At 36.7% G+C, this 24,062-nt stretch overlaps 1 protein-coding gene across 1 annotated transcript; it reads right to left on the bottom strand.

Moving 5' to 3' along the window:
• Nucleotides 1-4,242: 4,242 nt before the first annotated feature.
• On the bottom strand, nucleotides 4,243-16,534 carry LOC118745426 (serine protease snake-like). The gene is made up of 4 exons (XM_036478883.1): nucleotides 16,168-16,534; nucleotides 5,544-5,735; nucleotides 5,278-5,479; nucleotides 4,243-5,195 (listed from the first exon to the last, which is right to left on the bottom strand). Exons 1-4 carry the CDS (start codon nucleotides 16,235-16,237, stop codon nucleotides 4,601-4,603), a joined length of 1,059 nt encoding a protein of 352 aa, XP_036334776.1. The 5' UTR covers nucleotides 16,238-16,534; the 3' UTR covers nucleotides 4,243-4,600.
• Between the last annotated feature and the right edge of the window lie 7,528 nt (nucleotides 16,535-24,062).

The following is a 24,062-nucleotide window of genomic DNA, read 5'->3' as shown; positions in this document are numbered from 1 at the left end:
GAATCTGTAGCAGTGACTTGAAGGGAAAATGAAATAAATATGATATCTGAGTTATTAAATATTTTTTCAATAAAAAGTTAATTATTTAAATGTTAAGTTTATGTAACAAATGCAACAAATTCTGAACAAAAGGAGAGTTAAACGAAACATCTATTAATTAAATACATGTGGCAGCTTTTAAAATTTAGCATCCAATATGTTCCACTTACATATGAAATGACAGCAGAGTGCTGCCAGCTTACACGCATTTTCCATTTTCAAATCGGCACAGTGAGAAAAAAATTTGAATTCAAGAATGATAGAATAAAAGATTGCGCATTGCCGACGGAGGTCATTTCTCAAGTAAAAGTAAACAAAGCAGAATAGGAGAATAAAAAAATATTGAAATGCGCAAGTTTAGAATAATCGAGTGGTAGCCGGGATTAAATAAAACACCTTCTCCTTTTCGCTGCTAAAATCGGAATGCTTCTTTTATTCTTTTCTTTTCACAAGATGGTGTCTTAAAACTATACCTTAAGGTCTAGTTACACTGTTCGTGTACTAAAAATATGCTAATGACTACTACACTATTACATTGATTTACGTGATTTATTAATCTATTACTTAGGCTAGTCTATACAATGCTACTACAATATGTCAGAAGGGTCGATTTACGGAGTGGCGTTTTAATTTTTTCTCTCTGACGTCAGGATTTATTTTAAAGGACTTTGTAATTTCAAAGATATTTAAAAAATTCAATGCTATGTAAATTAAAAATATAGATACCAAATGCAAGAGAGAATTTGTTTAGAATTTAAAAAATTAAAATTTTTAGGATTCACAAGGACGAATAGATAGATGGCTGCAGGGCCGTGATTTGGGGGGTGGGGGGGGGGGGGGGGAAAAAAAAAACAAAAAATTTTATACGGCAAAGTATGATAGACATTTTATTTTATTATATTTTATGTAGTTCATAAATGAATTATATTTTTACAAAACATATGTTTTGAGTCAAATGTTTTTGAGAAAAGTACACCGTAGTAATTTAAAAATTTCAAAATTACATTTCTCGACTGAAAAATGAGATATTCGAGCAAACTCGACGGCACACAGTGTGCTTTTTTACCATTTCATGCCAATTAAGCGTAGCGCTTTCAACAAGAAATATTTTTCAAGGAAAAATATTACCATTGAGCCACCGTCACCCCTTGACCTTAAAAAAATTGGCCAAAAATAGTGTTCTTTGAAAAAAAGAGCATGCAAAATCCAACGGATATATTAAAAAAAAAACATTTTTTAGATTTTTTATTATACTAATATTAAAGATTTTGGGACGAGAAACACGATTCCAAAAATTTCAACCCCTCAATTTGAAAAATGCCTTATATATTGCATTTTTCATTATTTGCATGCAGTTGTGCATCCTTCACACAATTTGTATCCCTCGAACAACAAGTCGGTTTTAGTGCTATTCAAGACCTTTAATTTAAGCCAAGGTAGAAGTCTCTAGGCCCTTTGAGAGCTAAGTTATTCTAAAGTTAAACTTCGAAATTTCATTCGACATTTTACGCTTTTTTTCTGGTTTCGGAGTAAAACCTAGTACAGCAGTTCGGAAGCTTGGTTTGAAATTGTTATAACTTGGCTCTCAGAGGGACTAGAGACTTCTACCTTGGCTAAAATTAAAGGTCTTGAATTGCACTTATTGTTCAAGGTATATAAAATTGAGCGAAGGAAGCACAGCTGCATGCAAATAGAAAAAATGCAATAAATAATACATTTCTTAAATTAAGGTGTTCAAATTTTTCTTCGAATTTTGAACAAAGGGAATCGTGTTGCTCGTCTAAAAATCTATACTAGTATAACAAAAAATGCATAAAAGTTTTGTTTTTGAATAAATCCCGTGTATTTTAATGCTTTTTTTTCCGAATAACACTACTTTTGACCAATTTTTTTTAATGTCAAGTGGTAATTGTGGCTCAGTGGCTACAATTGAAAGGGATTTACTTTAGCTTTCAAAACCACTTTGTTTCGTATCAAAATGCTGCTTCTGTCGGAAGCGCTACGATTAATTCGCTTGCAGTGTTCAAAAATCATACTGTGCGGCTTATGAAAGGACAAGAGATGTATTTTAAAATGCCGTGCATATTTTTCAGATATGAGTTCAGCGACAATCCGGCCCTGCCTGGCAGCTCTCTTTAGGATTCGCGCCCCTTTTTCATTTCCTTCTACTAAGTCGAGAATAACGGCTTGGCGGTTACTGTGTGTGTAGTGTTCGCTCCATTTAATGCCCCTAGTCAGTGAGTTACTCGAAAACGTGAGGTCGATGATAAACTCTTTACTGTTCCGGCGAAAAGTCCTGATTCCCCCGCAGCTATCCAGCGCTAAATCTAGCGAGGAAAAGGTTTGTAGTAGATCTGTACCCTGCTCCGTTGCCCACGCATTGAAATCGGTCGTTGGAATTATTGGGTGTCTGTCTATTACGGATTCCACTACATTATCCAGAAGCTGTTGGAATTCCTCGTGAGTTCAGCTAGGAAGTGCATAACAGCTACATATCTGGTATCCTTTGAATTGAACCCACAAAATTTCTAGAAATTAGATATAAGCGGCGAGAGAGACTACCCTTTGGAACCCCCTTTCATTTTTCTGGGGTTTGACGTTTTATCTATCCTACTGACTTACCCTGTTTACGTCGGTGAAATCCAAGTGGCCTATTCGATGCCGGTGTCTGGTACTACGAACTAACATATCCCATATCGTGGCGAACTCTCCATTATGGGAAGTATTCCCGTGAGGACTAACTGTTGGAGCAAATAAAATTTCTCCATCCACCCTGCAACTTAAGTCGCCAGGCACGATTTAGACGACGTGATGGGGCAGCGATCGTACGCTCTTTCAAAATGATCTGGAAACGGTCCAAGGTCTCATCGTCCTTCTCCTCTGTCAGAGCGTGTGCGCAAATTAAGCTCATATTGTGGAACTTAACTTTTAGGCGGATTGTGGCAATTCGTTCACTTCTGAGGGCGAATCTGGAGACAAGACGTCGGAGTCCCGGTTAAACCACAAATCCTAAACCGAATTTTTACGTCGTATCAGGGCAGCTGTATTAGATGTGTCACACTGCCATGCGCTGTCCATCACATTCCATAAATTACGGTGATGCAGCGTTGTATTTTTCTGCGAAATCCAGCAGTTGGATAGAGTCACCTTCATTAGGACATTCCGGGCATTCCAGGTGCATATCTATATCTTTGTTTAGTTTTCGATGGTCGTCAACATATGGATAATTCTTTTTTAGTGAGCTTTTTTTAATAAGCGGCGGGTTCCAAATCCGGCGTACAATTTATTACTGAGATGGTTTTTTGAAAACTGAAGCACATTTAAAATGCCAGCCATTGCTACTGGTGAGTGGACGCTGCGGACTGGTATGGATACATACATACACGAAAAACATTCCTTGTCACTAGAAGAAAATTTCTTAAGCTGAGGAGAACGGCCTTAAAATGAGCCCAGGGACATGCATTACTTTGTTAAAAAAAAATGGCTAAAGTCACAAAATGATCTATATCAATTATTTCCTTTGCAGTACACTTAGGTCGTGAATAGACGGCGCATAGTGTTACCACAGTTTGACACTGTTAAACCGTTTCATGTCTCTGTTGCATCTCATCAGACATCTTGCGTCGGTGTTTGAAACCTCACTAAGGTCGGCCAGAAACGATGATCTCAGATTCCGCAGCCTGCTTCTACACAGTGCGGCACATTTACACAGGAGATATAAGATAGTTTCCTCCTCTTCGTAGTTCTTACAGCTACTGCATTATATTCGGAACGGCATGCAGCCCCTTTCTGCATCTTTTCCTATTAAACAGTGCCCAGTTAGAGCCCCTCAATGTAAGGTGTATCCTCTATCCTCGGAGAGTAGACGCTTCGTGACTGTTTCTCATCTCATTTAAGTCACGTCTGCCTGAAAATTCAATAAGTCGTACTTTGATTCTCCAACTTGTTTGTATCCAAATTCTCAGCTCAGAGCTTTGATGGCAGCTATCACTAAAACAGAACAAGCTTATCTATAGCCTCCCTGATAGCTGAAACCTTAGTTTGGAATATGCTCCAGTAGTCTAGTAACCTAAAAGTAATTTCGAGAGGAGGGTTTCGTGAGAAGACATCTCCTCCCACCTTACCATAGAGATTTAAGCATTCTGTATAATGTCCTTTTAAGCTTAAGTTCTTCTATCATCTCAGATGATTTCTTAAAACAGAAATTTTAGAAAGTACTTTTATTTATAAAAAAACTTGATTTTCAGAGGTATTTTCAAATTGTTCCAGCAGCGGATTCCAACATTTGCTATCGCTAATTTTGATCACGCAACACGCAACGCGCAACATCTAGTTACATGCCCCCCATTCTGCCAGATTTGGCTGATTACACACTGCTTTTCATTTAGAGAATTGTAGCGACAAAAATTTGGCATGGCGATTGCCAGAGATGAACTGCAGCTGACGGAAATCTTAGCGAAAGTTTTTAAATATAATAGTTTTAATAATTCCGACGGAAAACCCGCGAGGCACTCTTATGTACATACTTCCGTACACAATAAGTAGACAATAAGGAACGTTCCTATAAAGATGTTGTGGCATTCCACACCACATTCTCAATCCAGTCTAGATACAAATTTACCTTCGTATTAATGCTCGGAATGTCGGCAGTGCCACATATCTCGTATCCAAAGGAAGTTATCGCGGCCAACTGCAGCATACAAGGATAACTCGGATGTGGCACATACAATGGTCCACCGGAGTCACCGTAGCACGTATCGAAGCCACTCTGATGACTACCAGCACAAATTTGCGTCCGCACCCTTACGCCCCATTCCAACTCTGACTGGGCCGTCACAGATGCTGTACACTCATCTCCGGCAAACAAATCTAATTTCACCTTCAACAAATGCGTAGATGATATCTTTTTTTCAGTTTCACCCCAACCAACAGCTGTGAAGCTTTTATATATCGCATCCTTTGAGGGCAAGCAGGCGGGCAGGACATACTCATTCAGTGTCGCATCGCGATCCAATTCAACTAATGCGATATCATTGTAACGCTCAAAATAATACATTGGATGTACAATAGCATTGCGCACGGTAAAATCTTGGGTTTGAGTGCCATCGGTTGTAGTGCTGTGATCTAGTTCACCCAGTCGTACGACATTAATTTTGCTGACAATGGAGGAAAAGGGGTGATTTTATGTGTGTGTGTGTGGGGTCTTAAGTAATTGCTGTGCATGAAGCGGGTACCTACCGTCGCCAACAATGTGCCGCGGAAATTACAAAGCGCTCACTTATCAAAGTACCGCCACATTGCCACTCTATCTGGCCGCTGGCCTGGTCCTTCGATCCCAGCAACGCAATCGATTGAAATTCCTTTGGCGCGGCCCTTTCGCCACCATATATCAGTGCTTGTGGACAAAAGCGGGGCGCTAACTTCTGATACTCGAAACAAGCTGGAAAATAAAAGTTTTCATCAGAATATTTTTAAGCGTTCTTAATGTGTATCAGCTTTTTTACCCCTTTCTGCATAAGTGGTTGGTTCGCTATTTCCCAAACGTGTATCCAATGCAATCCCCGGCCGAGGACAGCAAACTATGCCAAATACTTTGTTGCAAAAAGGTATCGAACTGGTATCCATGGTTGCAAGGTGGGTGAAAATGTCAGGACAATATTGCAGCTCTTTACATTCACCCACCGCATTGTCACAGACTTTGGTAGAAAACATTTTGGAAAAAAGAAAGAAAAACCAAAGGGTCAGTTAGTACACTTAGCCAACTTTGAAAACTTCAAATCGGAGTCTGAATCAAGATCTGGAGCTTAGATATGTATATTGGAAATAACGTGAAGAAACATTACTGCTCTCTTGAAGAAGAGGCATCGATGTACATACTTTCGTCATATTTTGCCAACCATTGCTTCGGCGTTTTTGAAATTCATTCAAATTTACACCGATGCTTATACTTTAACACAGCAGTAACTTAATATGTTTCCCTGGAGATAGTAAAAGTCCTACCTGTCGAAAGTATGAACAATCAAAAACGTATTGTTTGATCTTTAAAAGTATTATAACTTAACCGTTAAAATTATTTTTCCATTTTTCCGTCAAAATTTAACCGTTATTTGAATCCCTTAATTACCAAAGGGAACAAGTCAGCATTTTTTATATAACAATTTCGATGTAGCTCGGTCCGTTTAACCCTCATCGGTTCCCGCAAAAAATTTGTCGCATAGGTTCTTTTGCATACGCTCGTTTACAAACAGATCTGACACTTCTAATCACATTTTTAAGAAAAATTCCAAGATTGCAGTTATATAGCCCATTCAATTTTAGTATAATTAAGTGCAAGTCTGATGTTGCTAGAAATTCGCAATTTTCTCCGTACAAAATAAATTGCCGAACATACTTTGTATTGAAGAACTTGCATGAAAAAAAAATTGCCAAAAACCATCACGATTTTCTAGCAAATTCAAACTTGCATTTTGTTATACCAAAATTTAATGAGCTATATAACTGCATACCTGGAATATTTCTGAAAAATCTAACTAGAATTGTCAGTTAGAAAAACTGTCAAAAAAAATTCGCTCAGAGCGAGAGAGTAACATTGAAAAGTACGGGATCGCTTTCTAGTAAAAAATGGTAACTTCTGTCAACTTCAACATAACTCCAAATTTTGGTTGTAAATTTTTGCTTATTTTGTATGTAAACACACTTAGCTCACACATGTAAATAACCAAAAATACTTTCAAATTCATTAGAATCCACTTAAAAAAGTAATTAAATACTTTTCAACATGAATTAGCAGAGTCCACTTTTCTTTTGTTTACAATTTGGTTGCCAAACACACTACAGCTGATCGTTTGACACATTTATCAGAATTTACCAGCAAAAAATTCTCGGACTAAAACTGGTAACTTCTGACAGAGAGAGAACCGTATTTACTCTCTTTTTTGTCCTCTCAATAGTCAGAGAACCGAGTACGGGATCGATTTCCAGAAAATCTGACTGATTCTGACTATTTCTGACTAGTCCGGACTCGTACGGGATCGCAACTTATTTCAACTGGGAACGAACAACGCATGCCCGGAATCTCTGTTGGTTTTACGTATTTCATGCAAATCATTTCGACAATTATGTAGTTATTTTTTTATTCAAATTCAAAAACTGTATTCACGAACCTCAACAAATCGAAGCCTTCTCTCCTGCGGCCATTGAAGTAACCGTCAGAATATTTTGGTTGAATATTTCATTAAGTTAAGGTTTGTCAGAGCTTCGTGTATTCATCAAGCATTGGGATCAGTGTTTATAATTTCGATACAATTATACTTTTTTGATGCAATTTCAAGTGCTTTTTACTTTCCTACTACCCAGCACTTTTTAGTACAATTTCATCTACCAAAATTTGGTAGCACTTTATTCGTTAAGTTATACAGCACTGTCTTGATTAATTTGTTAGATGATGTATTTAAAATCGCATAAAATTGATATACGGGACGTGTATTGTGAAGCTGAAGCGGAATTTTTCATTTGTCAAAACAAAGAAAAACTAAAAGAGGAAGATATTCTAAATTTTGGAAAAAAACGTTAAACAATATTGTGTAAAATTTTGTCGTATCTACTATGAAGAAAAAAATTAATTTTAATGACGAAGTTCTAATATGGGCTTTAAAACTGAACACTTCTTCAATATTATGAGGCAATATGCACAGCACTGTTTCACTAATTGTTTCAAAAGTGTGAAATTCGCCTGCGCTGAACAAAAATTTTGTCAACCTAAATATTTTAGAATTTCAGAGAAAAGTAAGAATCACCAAAATTTTTTAAATGAACCAATGTTTTCAAACATATAAAATATCTCTCAAAGAGTGTTTTCGATTGCATACTCTGCATATAATGTTGAATGGATCCTCTCGATACAAAAATTAATAAAAATGAAGTGTCGAAATAGACATCAAGTATAAACAATTTCCTCTTTACATAACATTGATACAAAGTTCAGGCACAGTTTAAACTACGAGTAATTATTGCTGGATTAGTAATTTGCACTTTGTAAATTTAAAAATATCCATTCATTGTAAATCTTTTGTTTACATACATGCTTCTAAAATCATAATATCCGATGTAAAAGTGTGTAAACTTTATGTAAATAAAATAAAGGTAATAGTGTTTCTAAATTTTTAGCAATTATTTGTACTTCATTAGGAACAGTAATGGAGGATGGTTCCGTGCGCAGAAGTGGACAACTTTTGACTGCCATTCACCTGGGAGTGGCCAGAAGCGATTCTTGTGCGTACGGTTCAAATCGCAGCTCACAACGTCCGGATATTTATATCCACGTATCCTCTGGGTAGCAACCAAACACCCGTTTGGGAGCGAGCTAAAGTGAGAAGGCGTAAAACTTCGCGTGCGCTGGGTTTGGGTCCCGCCACGTTAAAACCCCGCCCAATGAAAAGAAGCAAACATCCTCGGATGAGACCCCCTTTTTTTGATGACGACCACGGCAAACGTATAAAGGACTATGATTTAAGGGTATGCACCTGGAATATCCGGACCCTTAATGGGGAAGGTGCCTCTGCCCGGCTGGTTGATGTCCTCGGGAAGACAAAGGCTGACATCACCGCCATCCAAGAAATGCGATGGACGGGGCACGGTAAAGTAAGCGTGAAGCCTTGCGACGTCTACTACAGTTGCCACGTAAAGGAGCGCAAATTCGGTGTTGGATTCGTGGTAGGAGAGAGACTCCGTCGCCGAGTACTGGCGTTCACCCCGGTGGACGAACGTCTAGCCACAATCCGCAACAAAGCTAGATTCTTCAACATCTCGCTCATCTGCGCCCATGCCCCGACGGAAGAGAAGGATGAGGCGTCCAAGGATCTCTTCTATGAGCGCTTGAAACGTACATATGAGCGCTGTCCACGACACGATGTCAAAATCGTGCTTGGCGATTTTAATGCCAAGGTGGGCAAGGAAGGGATCTTTGGCGCCACTGTCGGAAAATTCAGCCTCCACGACGAAACGTCCGATAACGGACTGAGGCTGATCGACTTCGCCGGGGCCCGAAATATGGTAATATGTAGTACTAGGTTCCAGCATAAGAACATCCACCAAGCTACATGGCTGTCTCCAGATCGAAAAACGAGAAACCAAATCGATCATGTTGTGATAGACGGAAGGCATGCTTCAAGCGTTTTGGACGTACGTACACTCCGAGGGCCAAACATCGACTCGGACCACTATCTTGTTGTAGCCAAGATACGCACCCGCCTCTGTGCAGCAAAAAATATGCGCCCAACAATGCAAGGAAAGCTTAACGTCGAAAAGCTGCAATCACAACAGACGGCCAATTTATTCGCCACTCGACTCACAGACCTGCTCTCTGAGAGCACTCTTCAACAATCCGACGTACGCGAGCAGTGGAACCACATTTCCCGATCATTAAGTACCGCCGCCGAAGAAGTAGTTGGATTTCAGCGAGCCCGAAAGAACAACTGGTACGATGAGGAATGTCAAGAAGCCGGAGAGAAAAAAGATGCCGCCTACAGGGCCACGCTGCGATCGGGCGCAACGCGAGCCATGTGGGACCGTTATAGGGAACTGAAGAAGGAAGCGAGACGTATTTGCCGCAATAAGAAGAGAGAGGCCGAAATACGTGCGAAGAGCTTGAGATGCTGGCCGACAGGAAGAACGCCCGAAAATTCTACCAGAGGGTTAGGCGACTTACGGAAGGTTTCAAGACCGGGGCGAACTCCTGTAAGACCAACAATGGCGACCTAGTGACCGATGTCCAGAATATACTTAAATTGTGGAGGGAACACTTTTATAACCTACTGAATGGTAGCAGCGCTGAAAGTAGTGAGGAAGACGAACCCGAGTCCCCAGTCGATGATGATGGAGTAGCTGTCCCACCGCCTGACTATGACGAGGTACGAATAGCGATTACGCGGCTGAAAAACAACAAAGCTGCTGGAGCTGACGGCCTGCCAGCCGAGCTATTCAAGTACGGCGGCGAGGAGCTGATGCGGTGCATGCATCAGCTCGTATGCAGAATATGGTCAGATGAACGCATGCCCGACGACTGGAATTTAAGTGTGCTCTGCCCAATCCACAAGAAAGGCGACCCCGCCATACGCGCCAACTACCGCGGAATTAGCCTTTTAAGCATAGGTTACAAGGTCTTATCGAGCGTATTGTGCGAAAGACTGAAGCCCACCGTCAACGAGCTGATTGGACCTTATCAGTGTGGCTTTAGGCCTGGAAAATCCACCATAGATCAGGTATTCACAATACGCCAAATCTTGGAAAAGACCCGCGAGAATAGGATCGACACACACCATCTATTTGTCGATTTCAAAGCCGCTTTCGACAGCACGAAGAGAAGTTGCCTTTATGCCGCGATGTCTGAATTTGATATCCCCGCGAAACTAATACGGCTGTGTAAAATGACGTTGAGCAATACCACCAGCTCCGTCAGAATAGGGAAGGACCTCTCCGAGCCGTTTGATACCAAACGAGGTTTCAGACAAGGGGACTCCTTTTCGTGTGATTTCTTTAATCTTATGTCGGAGAAGATAATAAGAGCCGCAGAACTGAACCGCTCAGGCACAATACTTTATAAGAGCGTACAATTGCTGGCGTATGCCGACGACATCGATATTATCGGTAAAAACAAGGGCTACGTCTGTTCTGCCTTCTCGGAATTGGATAGAGAAGCAAAGCGAATGGGCCTGGTGGTGAACGAGGACAAAACGAAGTATCTCCTGTCAGCACACAACCAGTCAGAGCATACGCGTCTTGGCACCCACGTCACTGTTAACAGTTACAAGTTTGAAAAAGTGGACGACTTCGTTTATTTGGGAACCAGCATTAACACAAATAATAATGTCAGCCTTGAAATCCAACGGAGAATCACTCTTGCCAACAAGTGCTACTTTGGGCTGAGTAGGCAATTGAGAAGTAAAGTCCTCTCTCGTCGTACAAAGATCACACTCTATAAGTCACTCATCATGCCTGTGCTGGTGTATGGCGCGGAAGCATGGACAATGAAAGCATCTGATGAGGCGGCTCTTGGAGTTTTCGAGAGAAAGATTCTGCGAAAGATTTACGGACCTTTACGCGTTGGAGATGGCGAATATCGCAGACGATTTAACGATGAGCTGTATGAGCTTTACAACGATATAGACATAGTGCAGCGAATTAAAATTCAGCGGCTCCGCTGGCTTGGCCATGTCGTTCGGATGGACAGAAACGCTCCTGCTCTGAAAATATTCAACGCGGGCCGCGATGCTGGTAACAGAGGAAGAGGAAGGCCTCCTCTGCGTTGGAAAGACCAGGTGGAGAAGGACTTGGCTTCACTTGGCATTTTCAATTGGCGTCAGTTAGCACAGAAGAGAAATGACTGGCGTGCTGTTTTGGACTCGGCCAAAATCGCTTAGGCGGTTACAGCGCCAAATAAGAAGAAGAAGAAGGAACAGTAATTAAATACAAGTTTGACACAATAACTTAATATTAGAAAAATAACAGGCATCAAAATTTGGTACAATTGAGTGATAAAAAGTACAATATGAATTACATTTTCATACGAAATTGAAGAAAGCATTTATTAACACTGATTGGGATACGTACTATCACCATCCGGCATATTCTCCTATTAAGCCCTTCTTTCCTGTTTCCTGTTTGGAAAGAATAAACAAATTGGAAAAAACGCTAGACTGAATGCATCGATCGAAAGGAAGACGAATACGATTTTTTGAAAAGCTTCATACCCAACCCTTACGGAATCTGAACCAAAAAGGGGGAAGCTTTTTTAAAGCAGTCTGCTACGAGATAACATATGAGCTCATTGGCCAACAACAATGAAATTCGATTAATTCGGTGGATTTGAAACAATAAAAGGCAAACGCAGAAGTATCCATCGGCCACCGTTGTCATAGGCATCATACTTGCTATTTCGTCCATTATTGGGTCGCTACCATGCAGGAAATGGATCTAACTATAAGCTAACTTTAAGTTGATTAGAAAGGAGCTAAAAGTCACTTATTATCTGTATATAGTCTTTGATGAAAGCTAACTATATTTCTATGGCGATGGCCGCGAAATAGTGAAGGGTGGTTACCTCTGCATTAGATGTAGTCAAGGGTGGTTTACCTCTGCATTTGATGTAACTAACTTGTAACTAACTACTTTTGGATATAAAATATCAATAGGAAAACCAAAATATTTTTTTTATATATTTTTTATGTATATTTTTATTTTTATTTACTTTGTTTATTTTATTACATTTCATGTTTGTTCGTGTAGGTGGTCCCATAATCCAACTCCGTCATACATAACTTCAAAATGATAATATGAAATTCCGATCTTCTTTTTATTTGTCCTCAATTCGAAAAAGTATTTGCGAAGTGCAGGATATTTAAATAGAAATGCGTTTAAAGAAAACAATCTCCTTCACTACTCCTGCATTACTTGTCAACTAGATTCAAGTTAGCTTTTTTGAAGCTAACTACGGGTTATTTATTTTATAGAAATCCCGCAAAAAAGCTAACTACAAGTGGGTTATTTTTTATCAATTGATAATTTTTTCTGCTGGGTACCTTCGCCTGTCATCTTGCAAACACATACCTAATTTTTTTTTTGTTGCTACTTTCATTTCGCATAACATTTTGTTATGGGCAGCAAACTCTGCTTTTGTCACCATCTAGATATTAAATTAAATAGACATTTACTGTTATAATAAATAATAAATATAGAGTTATATGAAAAAGTTAAAAAAAACGTACTTCACTGTTTAATCTTTGCTCCAGCTGGTTTTACTTCTTTCAGTAGCCTCAATACATTTTCGAAATACTCGGAATCGACTGTAAATCTCACTGATGCGTCGTCGGTTGGAACGATCTCGGTTGGTGTGTCGTCGGTCTTTTAATTTTTGATTGAGGGCTGTTTTTTTTGGCACCTCGTCCTTAGCATGTTCACGATCGTACTTCTGCTAAATGATTTTCGAACCTGGAAGCGAAAAACTTATTAAATATACATATGCTCCTAAATATACAATGCTTTAAATAAATTTTTTTTTCTCACCTTTTACTGACGTCGATGCCATTACTGGGTTGATTGTAGATATTATATATGGAAATGTATTAACGCATTTGCTTGGAAAAAAAAAATTTCAATATATATATATTTTTTTTCAAATTAAAACATATTAGTTCGAAAACTCGTGCAAAAGTTGATGCAGAAGCGGAACAAGTATGAAATGCCCTTGACGTGGAATGCAAAAGTATTTATGTTCAAGCGATTCTTTTTTTTACTTCAATTACTTCATCGCTTAACTGGCTTGCTAAGACAATACCTAATCCAGAGTATGGTTTAACAATTTTTACCGGTCGTAATTCATTACAAAATCAGAAGGAATTTCTTTCTTTTTTAACATCTATTTGAAAAGAATTAGATTTTTTTGAAATCTCGTCATGTAGTTCTTGCCCTTTCCTTTCCCCAAGTCTCAAATACAGTTGTTGGAGAATTTTGTTCGGTTTATTATTAAATTTTTTTTTAGAAATTGCATATGATTTTCATATTTATAAGCTGAAAAATTGTCAAGGGGGCAGTACTGTTTCACACAATCTGCTAACTGGAGTAATCCATGAATGCCATACAATGTGCCAAAATAAAATACAAAGTCTTGAAGCATTTTTTGAGCAATATCAGCTTCTACTATGCATGCAAAGAACCCTATTTGCCGCATGTAACAATAGAAAATGGTAATATACGTCATCATCAACACAATCTTCCAAAACAAATATGCCTGTATATAATAAAAATTGACGGAATTCTGTTGCTTTCCAATTTTTAAGTTCACCCAGATTTCTCGATTTTTTCGTTCATTTTCGAACTATTGCCGTTCTTAATAATTAATTTTAACAATTTTTTAACTACACGTAAATCTACTAGGTGCATGCAGTCAAAGGCAAATTACGAAACCATATTGAAGTCGGCTTTCTCTAAAATACTTTTCTGTTCCTTGAACTCATGGCTATGGTGTGACAAATCTGCTCGCAAGGTAAAGGATTCGTCTGTCCTTCGCTCGCCAATTTCTTTTGAAAAGGTCATTCTTCTCTGCACATATTTGCCCTCTTGATTGCATTTTGGGCAACCATTTCTTACGTTAAAATATTGAACACCATTGACGAAAGATCGAGCTGGCGAATCGCAAGTAAACCGAACCTACTCTCAAGCCACTTGTTCTTAGTATTTTTACCTCCTCGCAAAAATCTGTTATGAAGTCATCGATCTTTTCTGGTTTTTTAAGTCCAGAGAAAGATGCTATTAAAAATGGACGCATTTAACTAAAACCCTCTATCGACCCCAGAATTGGCCATAGAACTCGATTTGAGCTGCTAAATGGCTTAAGACCATCGATGCCTACATCTATTAGGACTTCAGATTTTTTATTTAAAAAGTGAAAGGAGTCTGAATAAAAATGATTTTGAATACCCATATACAAAAAGTCTCCATTTGGAATGAACGTTAAAGTCCAAGACTTTACTTCAACTTTCCGTCTATGAGTACTCAAAAGAGTCCTTGCGGAAAGCGGCAAATCGCTTACTCGTATACGTCGTAAAGTTTGAAGCAAATCGTCTAAGGCGTGTTGGGAAATATTGCTTCGTAATGCCCATGCTTTTAATTCTGCACTTTTTTCTTTTTGGCTATTCACCATAGCCACGAGATCTCCTAATTCACATTCGGGCACAAAATCTTCAGCCCTAACATTGGACGCACTAACCTCACATTCGGGCACAAAATTTTCACCACTAACACTGGACGCACTACGCACACATTCGGCATCATGCATTTCCATATAAGCAATATCACCTATTCCACTTCCCGTAGCACCAATTTCCTCAAGTTCAGTTGCTTGAGAAAGTTCAAAGAGCCTTTTATATTTTTTTACATTTTCCTCAAAGGTTTTCTTCTCCTTGCTCAAGCAATTAGCAAAATGGCGCTTTTGCATTCTTAATATCACTTTTTTAACCTTGGAGTGATTTTTTTCTTTAATTTTATTTATTTTTGATAAAAATTGTAAAACTTGCAATCAGATGCAACCGCTCGCGTCAGAAAATCTTTTAAATTAAAATTTTAGGTTAGCTCCACGTGCAAAACGGCAAACGTCAAAAATGGGAATAAAGAATAAATAAGAAAATTGAAGAATTTTCCATATTGTGGTCTCTTTTCCACACATAAACCTTTATAGAAGAAACAATGTGAAAAAGAATCGGCGTGAATTGAACGAAAACAAAATTTTGACATGTGACTTTGAGTGTGTTGGTGAAATAGCAATTTTTGTTTGAATGTATTGGAGACTGCGTTAGTCGTGTCTGGTAGGGATCTTATGTACATATGTATGACGAATGACATGTCTGCTTGTTGTTTACTGATCGCATTGATAATAGGGGTTTCTGTAAGTATTAACAGAGATTCACGAGAACGTAGTGTATTAGTAGAAATTATCTCGCAAAAGGCTTCCCTGAATATACATATGTTGAATATATAAGCGTACTATGTTTGTATGTACGCTAGAGTGGTCCAAAACGCACGTCGAAAAAGTAAAGTCGGAATTTTAATACTCTCACCCACTGGGAGTGTTCTATACAAAAAAAAAATAATACCCCGGCTTTTTTATTTTGAAATCAAAAAATATTTAGAGGTCGCTCAAAGCCCTCAAAGTTTTCCATGTATTTTATATATAAAAAAAAAACATTTTTCGTGGAAATGAATACCACTATTATTATAATTATTATTAATCGGCCTTGTGTATCAACAATTTTAGTTGTTTTCAATAGTTTTCTCCTTTATTTGATACCAATATTGTTATTCACCATGCACTAAATTTTTGAAATATTATTTTTTTTTTTTAATTAAACATATCTTTGAAATTACAAATTCCTTTTGAAAAATCCTGACGTCAAGCAGAAGAACCAAAAACGCAGTTTTACTATATTTCGTAGTTTTGTGAGTACATATATTGATTTTTTCGTGTATGTTTGAAAATTTTTGTTTTTTTGTCGCACAGCGTAATAAACTTTCTGTTTATTTTTATCACTTTCACCTCGAGGTGAACATATCGCACAAACCCACGTTGCATATGCTTACCGCTGCCTTGTCCGCTCACAGCTGCTAGCCAAATAAAGATGGTAATATATAAAATCGATATAAAATACATAAATATTCGATTTAATTGTTTTAAATAAAATTAAGCTTAGTTCGTTTTCTGAAAATAATTCTTCCGACAATGCAAAAAATCTGTTCCAGACACTTTACCGGTCAACGCTAATCTGTTATGGGCGTCTCCGGAGACGAAGCAAGTATTTGATTAGGTTCTCGTTTCGACTTTGTGATAAGTAAGCTGCGCGCAGCGTGTGAATGTTAATGAGCATTCATTAAACAGGAAAAAAATATTTTTATTGCACGAAAATTCTGTATTTTTTACTTCAATCGTTCGGCTTCTCAAATTCGATTATGCATTATGTGTGTGATGCATTGTTATTGATTGTTTTCTGAGTTCATTGTTAAAAGTTTAAAAGTACAATGACGTTATTAACTTGTATATATGTAAGTATGTACATATGTATTTTTGTTTTTGAATTTGATGAACATTACAAGGTAAACGCCTTAAATAAATTGATATCTTGCAGATTGCAATAGAAATAAGTTTAAATTGTTGAGAGGTATATGCACGTACATTAGGGTGGTTCAAAAATGCACGAAAAAACAACTTTTCGAATTCTCCTGCTGCCAGCCCCCAGAATCTGTATATATTTGCTCAGTCATACGAGGAAGTTAGGGCGATCTGAATCAGCTACAGAATTTAAATTAAGCTGCGGTGTTAGTCACAAATTGTCAGATTTTGAATCGGTGAATTTGGTGAAAAAATATAAGCATTTAATTCTCTTAAGGTATTCTCAACGTATCTATGTATACTCGATTCAGAGTCCAATTAATGGACAAACTTTTTATTGCTTTAAGCGCTTTTTTCGCAAATAAAAGCTTTTGTTGTTAACGGTGATTTCGTTTCCACCAAAAAATGTTGCCCTTGCACGGTGTTTGCTATTACACTCAACCCTTTGAAAATGCATATTATGCCTTCTTGTCCTTGTCCAGATCACACGTTTCATCATATTATCGTTGTAAGCAACCATCTCCCCTGACAAAGCTTCAAAGGGCAGAGAATGTGCCTTATTTGCCTCACAAGAGTGTGACATTTTAAGGAAGGAACAAACAATTTTCTCACACTTTGCCTTTAATTTAGAATCGAACAAGAAGAGAGAAAAGGGCAATCGAAAGGCGAAATTTTTTGGTAGAAACGAAATCACCATAAGATAAACATTTTATTGAGAAATTATATCATTCTTTAGAGCGTTAATTAAGTTAAATTTTCTGGTTGCAGTTCACCTTGTTTTTAACAAAACTAAAAATTGTCGTGTAGTGGTAAGCAGTGCGCGCTCCACTCCGCAGCGCCTCGGTTCAAGCCCTAGTCAAAGCAACATCACAAAAAAGAAGTAAGAGCAGCGCTGTCTTCGGCTATGTCGAAGGCTTCATACCTTTCATGAACATCTGCAAATTTTAGTTTGACAGATTACTGATTTTGAATACATCTGCATACATCGATAGAGGAGTTACATACTTATATAAAAAATCGCATCTAAACAATCAAGACCTCATATCTGAACAATCAGTTGTATGGGGGCTGCAGGTTATAGTGACCCGATCTTCGTTATTTTCACTGTAAGTCTTCTGCTGATAATGAGTGAAAACAGCGAGAAATTTCATGGTCCTAGCTACATAAATGGATGAATTATAACGAAAAATCTCATATCTGAACAATCAGTTGTATCGCAGCTATAGGTTATAGTTATCCGATCTTTTTAATTTTCACTGTAAGTTTTCTGTTGATAATTATTGAAAACTGTGCGGAATTTCCTGTTCCCAGCTATATAAATGGAAGAGTTATAACGAAAAATTTTATATCTGAACAATCAGTTGTATGGGAGCTATAGGTTATAGTGACCCGATCTTTGTAATTTTCACTGTAAGCATTCTGTTGATAATGGGTGCAAGTGCTGCATGTTCGTAGCTGCATAAATGGAGAAGTTATAACGAAAAATCTCATATCTGAACAATCAGTTGTATGGGAGCTATATGTTATAGTGGTCCGATTCTTCCGGTTCCGACAAATGATTAATACATTATAAAAATACACCCACCTACCAAATTTGATCCGGATATCTCGAAAACTGAGAGACTAGATTGCATACAAACAGACGGACAGACAGACAGACGGACAAACGGACATGGATAAATCAACTCAGCTCGACGTTCTGATCATAAAAGTATACATTTTAATGGGTCTATCTCTTTATGTTCTGGTACTTACAAACATCGGACCAAAGTTATAATACCATTTCATGCTCATGAAAGGTACAAAAATTTAGAAAAAGGTTTTTTCTTAACAGCGGTCGCCCTCGGCAGGCAATGGCAAACCTCCGAGTGTATTTCTGTCATGAAAACCAGCTTCTCATAAAAATACAATCGCCGTTCGGGGTCCGCGCAAAACTGTAGGTCTCTCCGCTTTGTGTCACAACATCAAGGCGCACGCCACAAATCGGAGGAGAAGCTCGGCCAAACACTAGCATATGTGTAAGCGCCACTCTATTATTATTATTATTATTATTAAAAATTGCCAGAACAGTCGATAGTGAGCAGTGTGATCTAATGAAAAATATTACCAATTTTCAGTAGAATTGAGATTTAAAAAAAGTAGAGGTATTATTCATAGTTTTGAAAGAAAAAATGAAAATAGTTGAGACCACTTTCTTTTTTAAATACCTAGGTTACCATTTTCTAATATAATGATCTCTACATAACTGTAAAACTAACTAACATAACTGTAAAACTAAGAATGGCACCAATTTTCAGTGATAATTATGTTTGCGAATATGATTAATAAAGCCCTTGGACGGAGGTTGTGGAAGGTTGGACTATACCTTAAAGATTACTGTTTTACTCACGGTCCACTGTACGTGGCTATGAGTAGAGTAAGGTCCTTCAATAACCTAAAAATTAAGTCGGGTTCTCAGATCTCTGGCAATGCAATATTAAATGTTCATTTTGGACTTCAAATTGGACTAAATATTTAGCTATATTCAAGAATATCAAGTTTTATTTTTACTTAATATTTGAAAGTATTCACCCGAATTTCGGGTGTTATTACTAGTTATGTTTACGAAATAAAAACCCTGGTGTTACTATTTAATGGTGTCGCTGGGACTTCAAAGTTTACCATGCATTTAACAGGAAAAAAAAATTTCACGGAACTGTTATACTTAAAATCGATATCAATAAACATTTTTAGGAGAAATATCATTTCTCTTCAGCAATCTTCAAAAAAAAAAAAAAACAGTTATGTTGCATATTTAAATTTAAAACTTGACTTACTACTTTTCATAACAGATAATTTTATCTCCTATATCTCTTATATACAAAAATGTGTTATTTTGTGTTCAAAAATACAAAATGTATTGGAAATGTCGCGGATTTCAAAGTTTAAAAAAATATATTAAACATGTTTTAAACTGTAATAGGAATTTTTTGAGCTTGAGCTCATTTTGAATATACATACTATTAGCCAAAAAAACTGAAAAATTTACGGATTGGACACTCTTAATAGCGAAATAAAAAGAAATACGAATTTACTTATTTTCGATATTCTTCAGTTCTAACGGGGTTTGTGGAAAACAGTTTTGATCACCCTAATGTACATACATGCATATGTATGTATGCATGTGACTGGATCATAAATTCAAACAGTCAGAATAAAGCGGCGATAGGGCATTGGTAGAGAAGTGTTAAGTCTAATAAGCGCAGTTAATCCATCTCGAACATAATTCTTGTATTTAAAGAAATACATCAACAGTTTGTTCTTCAAAGCGTCAATTGCCACCGCTGGACTCCTTCGATAAATCGGAGCCAGTTTTAAATTCGACAGATGAGATAATTGTACTTATGTAATTCGCTCTGCATTCCTTTTTCTATAGTTCCGAACCGGTTCTAAATTCGTTTCCTCAGATTTTAGATTTAGATTTACCAGATTTCACAGCAGGCTTTTCAAAGCGAATGTTCTCTGTAACCATTTTAGACTTAGCAAAATCGCGTATCCTGTATAAAAGCGGTTAGAAATAAAATAGTTAGTTCGATCCTTTAGAAAACGATATATATATATATATATATATATATATATATTTTTAAGAGTTGACTTAGCAACTTTTTGATCTAAGCTAGCGATATAAAGTTTTAAAAAGTAAAATAAAATAGTTTTGTAAAGTGCCAAATTTCGCAGCTTTTGGACTGGTGTGGATATAGTTATCATCGTAGTTTCGTCTCTAGTGATAAAGAAATTTTGTGAGTTAACCTGCATGTAAATTTTAATTTTGCTTGCGATCGCCATTAATATTTCACATCGTTTCCGCTTTCATAGAAGCACGCCTGAATGTATGCTATAGAATTTGAACTGCTCGCTACATAGTCAAAGGGTGAATCAAATTTTTACTTTTTTTTGACAGAATTTAATTTAAAAAGAAAAAATTTACAAAAAATTTATCTATGTAATACCTACAACATATTTTTCAAATTTTTATTTTTGATACAGAAATGCATCTAGATGCTCAAGGAACAATTATAGATTAAAAAAAAAATTTTCAAAAAAAGATGTCGCTTACATATTTTTTGGTTATGTAGCTGTAGATCACTCTTAAACTGTAGATTATTACACCGTTTAGCTTTGAAATTCGGAGCAGTTACTACAATGACCACATTATTTTTTTTTTAAATATTTACATATTTATATTGTGACGCTTACCTCATTTCGTGCACATTTACATACGTACATACACAAACCTATACGTACATACTTAACAATAAACGCACTCATTAAAGCCATCAAAAGACCAAATTGCTGGTAGAAATGTATGTCAGCGGTGTCGCTTTCGTTTAGTTTATAGAGAAAAAAATTAAAAAAAAAAACAAGTTCTCTGCCACAAAGCCACTTTAGGACCCACTTCATTAGACACTATACAAAAGCAAAGAATAGAGAAGGGGATCGAAGTGAAGAGTACGTGGAAACGCGGTAAATTTAGCAATCACGGAAGCTAACGAAAGTGTGTGTGTGTGCGGCGAAGGGACGCGGACAGGGCAGAGAAAATTATTCAGCAAAAATGAAGCAAATGAGGCGTAAAGAAAAAAAGAAATAAGTTACAAATTAATTCTTATTCACTTTCGTAAGCTATAAACTTGGTCAATAAAAAATGGAACATAAGGCAACATAAACGATGTGCAGCAGTGTTGCCGCGAATTTTTGGTATCCAAATTCCTTTTAAAAAAAGGGATAGAAAGAGCTAAAAAAAAAAATGGTAGTCAAAATTTTTTACTTGCATACATATATAGTATATATGAAAGGGCACCATCAAGTGATTGTACCATCAGGCTCGAAGCATATAACATACCAGCATGCTGATACAATAATTATTTCTTTACAAATGAGATCCAGAAAAGACGGAAATGATTAGAGCCAAAATTTGATAATTTTTCCCCAAAAAACAGCTTTGACTCCAATAGTGCAACAAATTTTCACTACTTTTTACTTAAAAATGGAGCTAATTTCACCATTCATGACACCAGCATGCTGGTACAATCATAAAATTTTCAAATCGTTTTTCATGTCGCACCAGCAGCTGGCGCAATCACACCCAGGGCTGCCAAATATCCTTAGCTATGAGGAGCCATATTGAGGATAAAAAAGTGCCAAAATGTTCCACATAGAAAAACAAAAGTGCCTAAAATGGTGTCATCCTTTTTAATCTTTGCCATTTAACAATAAAATAAAAACAACATTTCTAAAACAAAAGTGCAATGCCAAAATAAGATAAACCAGTTGAATAATCTTTAAAAATAAGATAATTTTAGTTGAGAAAAAGAAATACACGCGAAGGATTTCATAAAAATGTATTGAAATATTACTATTTTTGAAAAGTGCCATTTTGGCACTAAGTGCCAAACTGAAAAATTAAATGCCATTTGATGTAAAATAGGACCAAAAATTACACGGTTTGAGCCAAGTTGGCCGCCCTGATTACACCACAAGAACATAAATAGCATCCTGGCATCATCTATGGGCCCTTTAACACATTAAGCATATTTATCGTTAATAGATAAGTTAACGGCCCTAACACTTTTATAGTTTGTATAAAACCGTATGGAACATACAATAATATACACACACACACACACACACACACACAGAATCTTTCTTAGTTTAAAAATTCTTCTCTTACATAAATGAAAAAAATGAAATCAAAGTAAATAAATAAATTTTAAATTTATGTGGCCAAAAAAAGTATGTGGTAGCTAAATCTAGCTAACACGGCAACACTGACGCGCAGCCAAAAACTGTACTAGGGATGGCAAACCCGGGATACCGGTGTTTTTGAGGTCACGAAAATCCCGAGTAGGCTTGCATTAATCACGGGATTCCGAAAAAAATTAAAATATCGAATTGTTTATGAATTTAGAAGTATAATTTTTGTAAAATGCCGTTTTGAATGCAATTAACAAAGAGTTTGAAACTGTACTTTCAAATTGCAGTCTGAGCCTTTTAGGAAGAAGATTTAAATGAATTTACTCATAGTGTCGCTAATGTAAACGAAACAGAGAGTTTTAAGGAAAAGTTAGATAATTTTTTACATCAATCTACTCAAAACTTAAATCGAAAAATGTATAATTTCTCCGACGTGCTGGTAGAACAAGTTCAAATATTTTGTAATGGAGGAGATGAAGGTCATTATCTTCACATGGCTTATGACTACCTTTTGCCAGTTCAGTCTAAAAGTGTTGAGGCCGAAATATGATTTTCATAAGTAGGTTTTGTATGTAAAAACTTTAGGTCAAGATTAGACGACTCCGCTTTGAATGCTTTGTTGCTCTTACGAAAACATTTTAGGTGCAATAATAACAACACCGGCACAAAAAAGGATGTGTGCTTTTAACCAGACCCAACTACCAACATGTATTTTGACCCGCTGAATCCGATTCTTAGAACTGTGTGACTCGTACACCCTCAACATTTCTAGTAAATTCGTCATTTCTTTATAGAGTAGAAAAAACATGTTTAGAGAAATTGTTTTTGTATATTTTTGTTTAATATTTTTCTATTAATCATTACTTTCAAAAGTACCTGGTATTTACATTGTTATATGTGATGTATACGTTCCTCAATGACATGGCTCTTTAAATACAACTAAAAAAATGTTTTACTTTAAAATTTGTCTGATTTAAGATATATCGCCAGCATAGAGTGCAAAGTTGCTAAGTCCCAATTTAAAAATTGTGCAGAAGAGGAAAAAACTTCTTATAGGCATTTTCTTCAAGTATTTCGCAAAACTTTCAATACAACATTTTGCCTGTTTAAAGCAAAGCAAAACTCCATACGAACCAGAGGAATCCGATCTTTATTAAAATATTTCGAACTATTTTGGCCTTATCGAATTTTCGGAGCTTTTTTGAACAAATTTCCCTTTCATTGAATATAAACTAGAAAATATAAAACCAGGACCTTTACCCTTTTCGAATCGATGAATTTTTAATTTATCTAGCCTCCTGCATCAAAATATGATTTTTCATAAAAAGTGAAGTTAGCAACTTTTCACTCCAAGCAAGCGATATGTGAGTTTTACAATCAGTTTATCGTAAATTTTAAATAGTTTTATTTCATGGTATGTTTAAATGCTTTCAGATATTAAAGTTTTACTCATATTCATATAAGTTATGGCTCAAAGTGAATCCCGGGATTACTTAAAAAATATCCCGAAATCCCGGGATCACAATTTTCCTCATATTTTGGTATCCCTAGTATGTACATAATCTGAAGAAATTAAAAAAATATATGTAAAGAGTACGCAAAGTGGACAACGGGCATTAGACTGAGTCGCGAAAAAATG

Source organism: Rhagoletis pomonella, unplaced genomic scaffold (genome assembly GCF_013731165.1).
Source record: "Rhagoletis pomonella isolate Grant_MI unplaced genomic scaffold, Rhpom_1.0 Rhpom_scaffold_00001, whole genome shotgun sequence".
Lineage (NCBI taxonomy): Eukaryota > Metazoa > Arthropoda > Insecta > Diptera > Tephritidae > Rhagoletis > Rhagoletis pomonella.
Note: the sequence above shows the minus strand (reverse complement) of the source record. Positions and strands in the feature narration are given on the sequence as shown.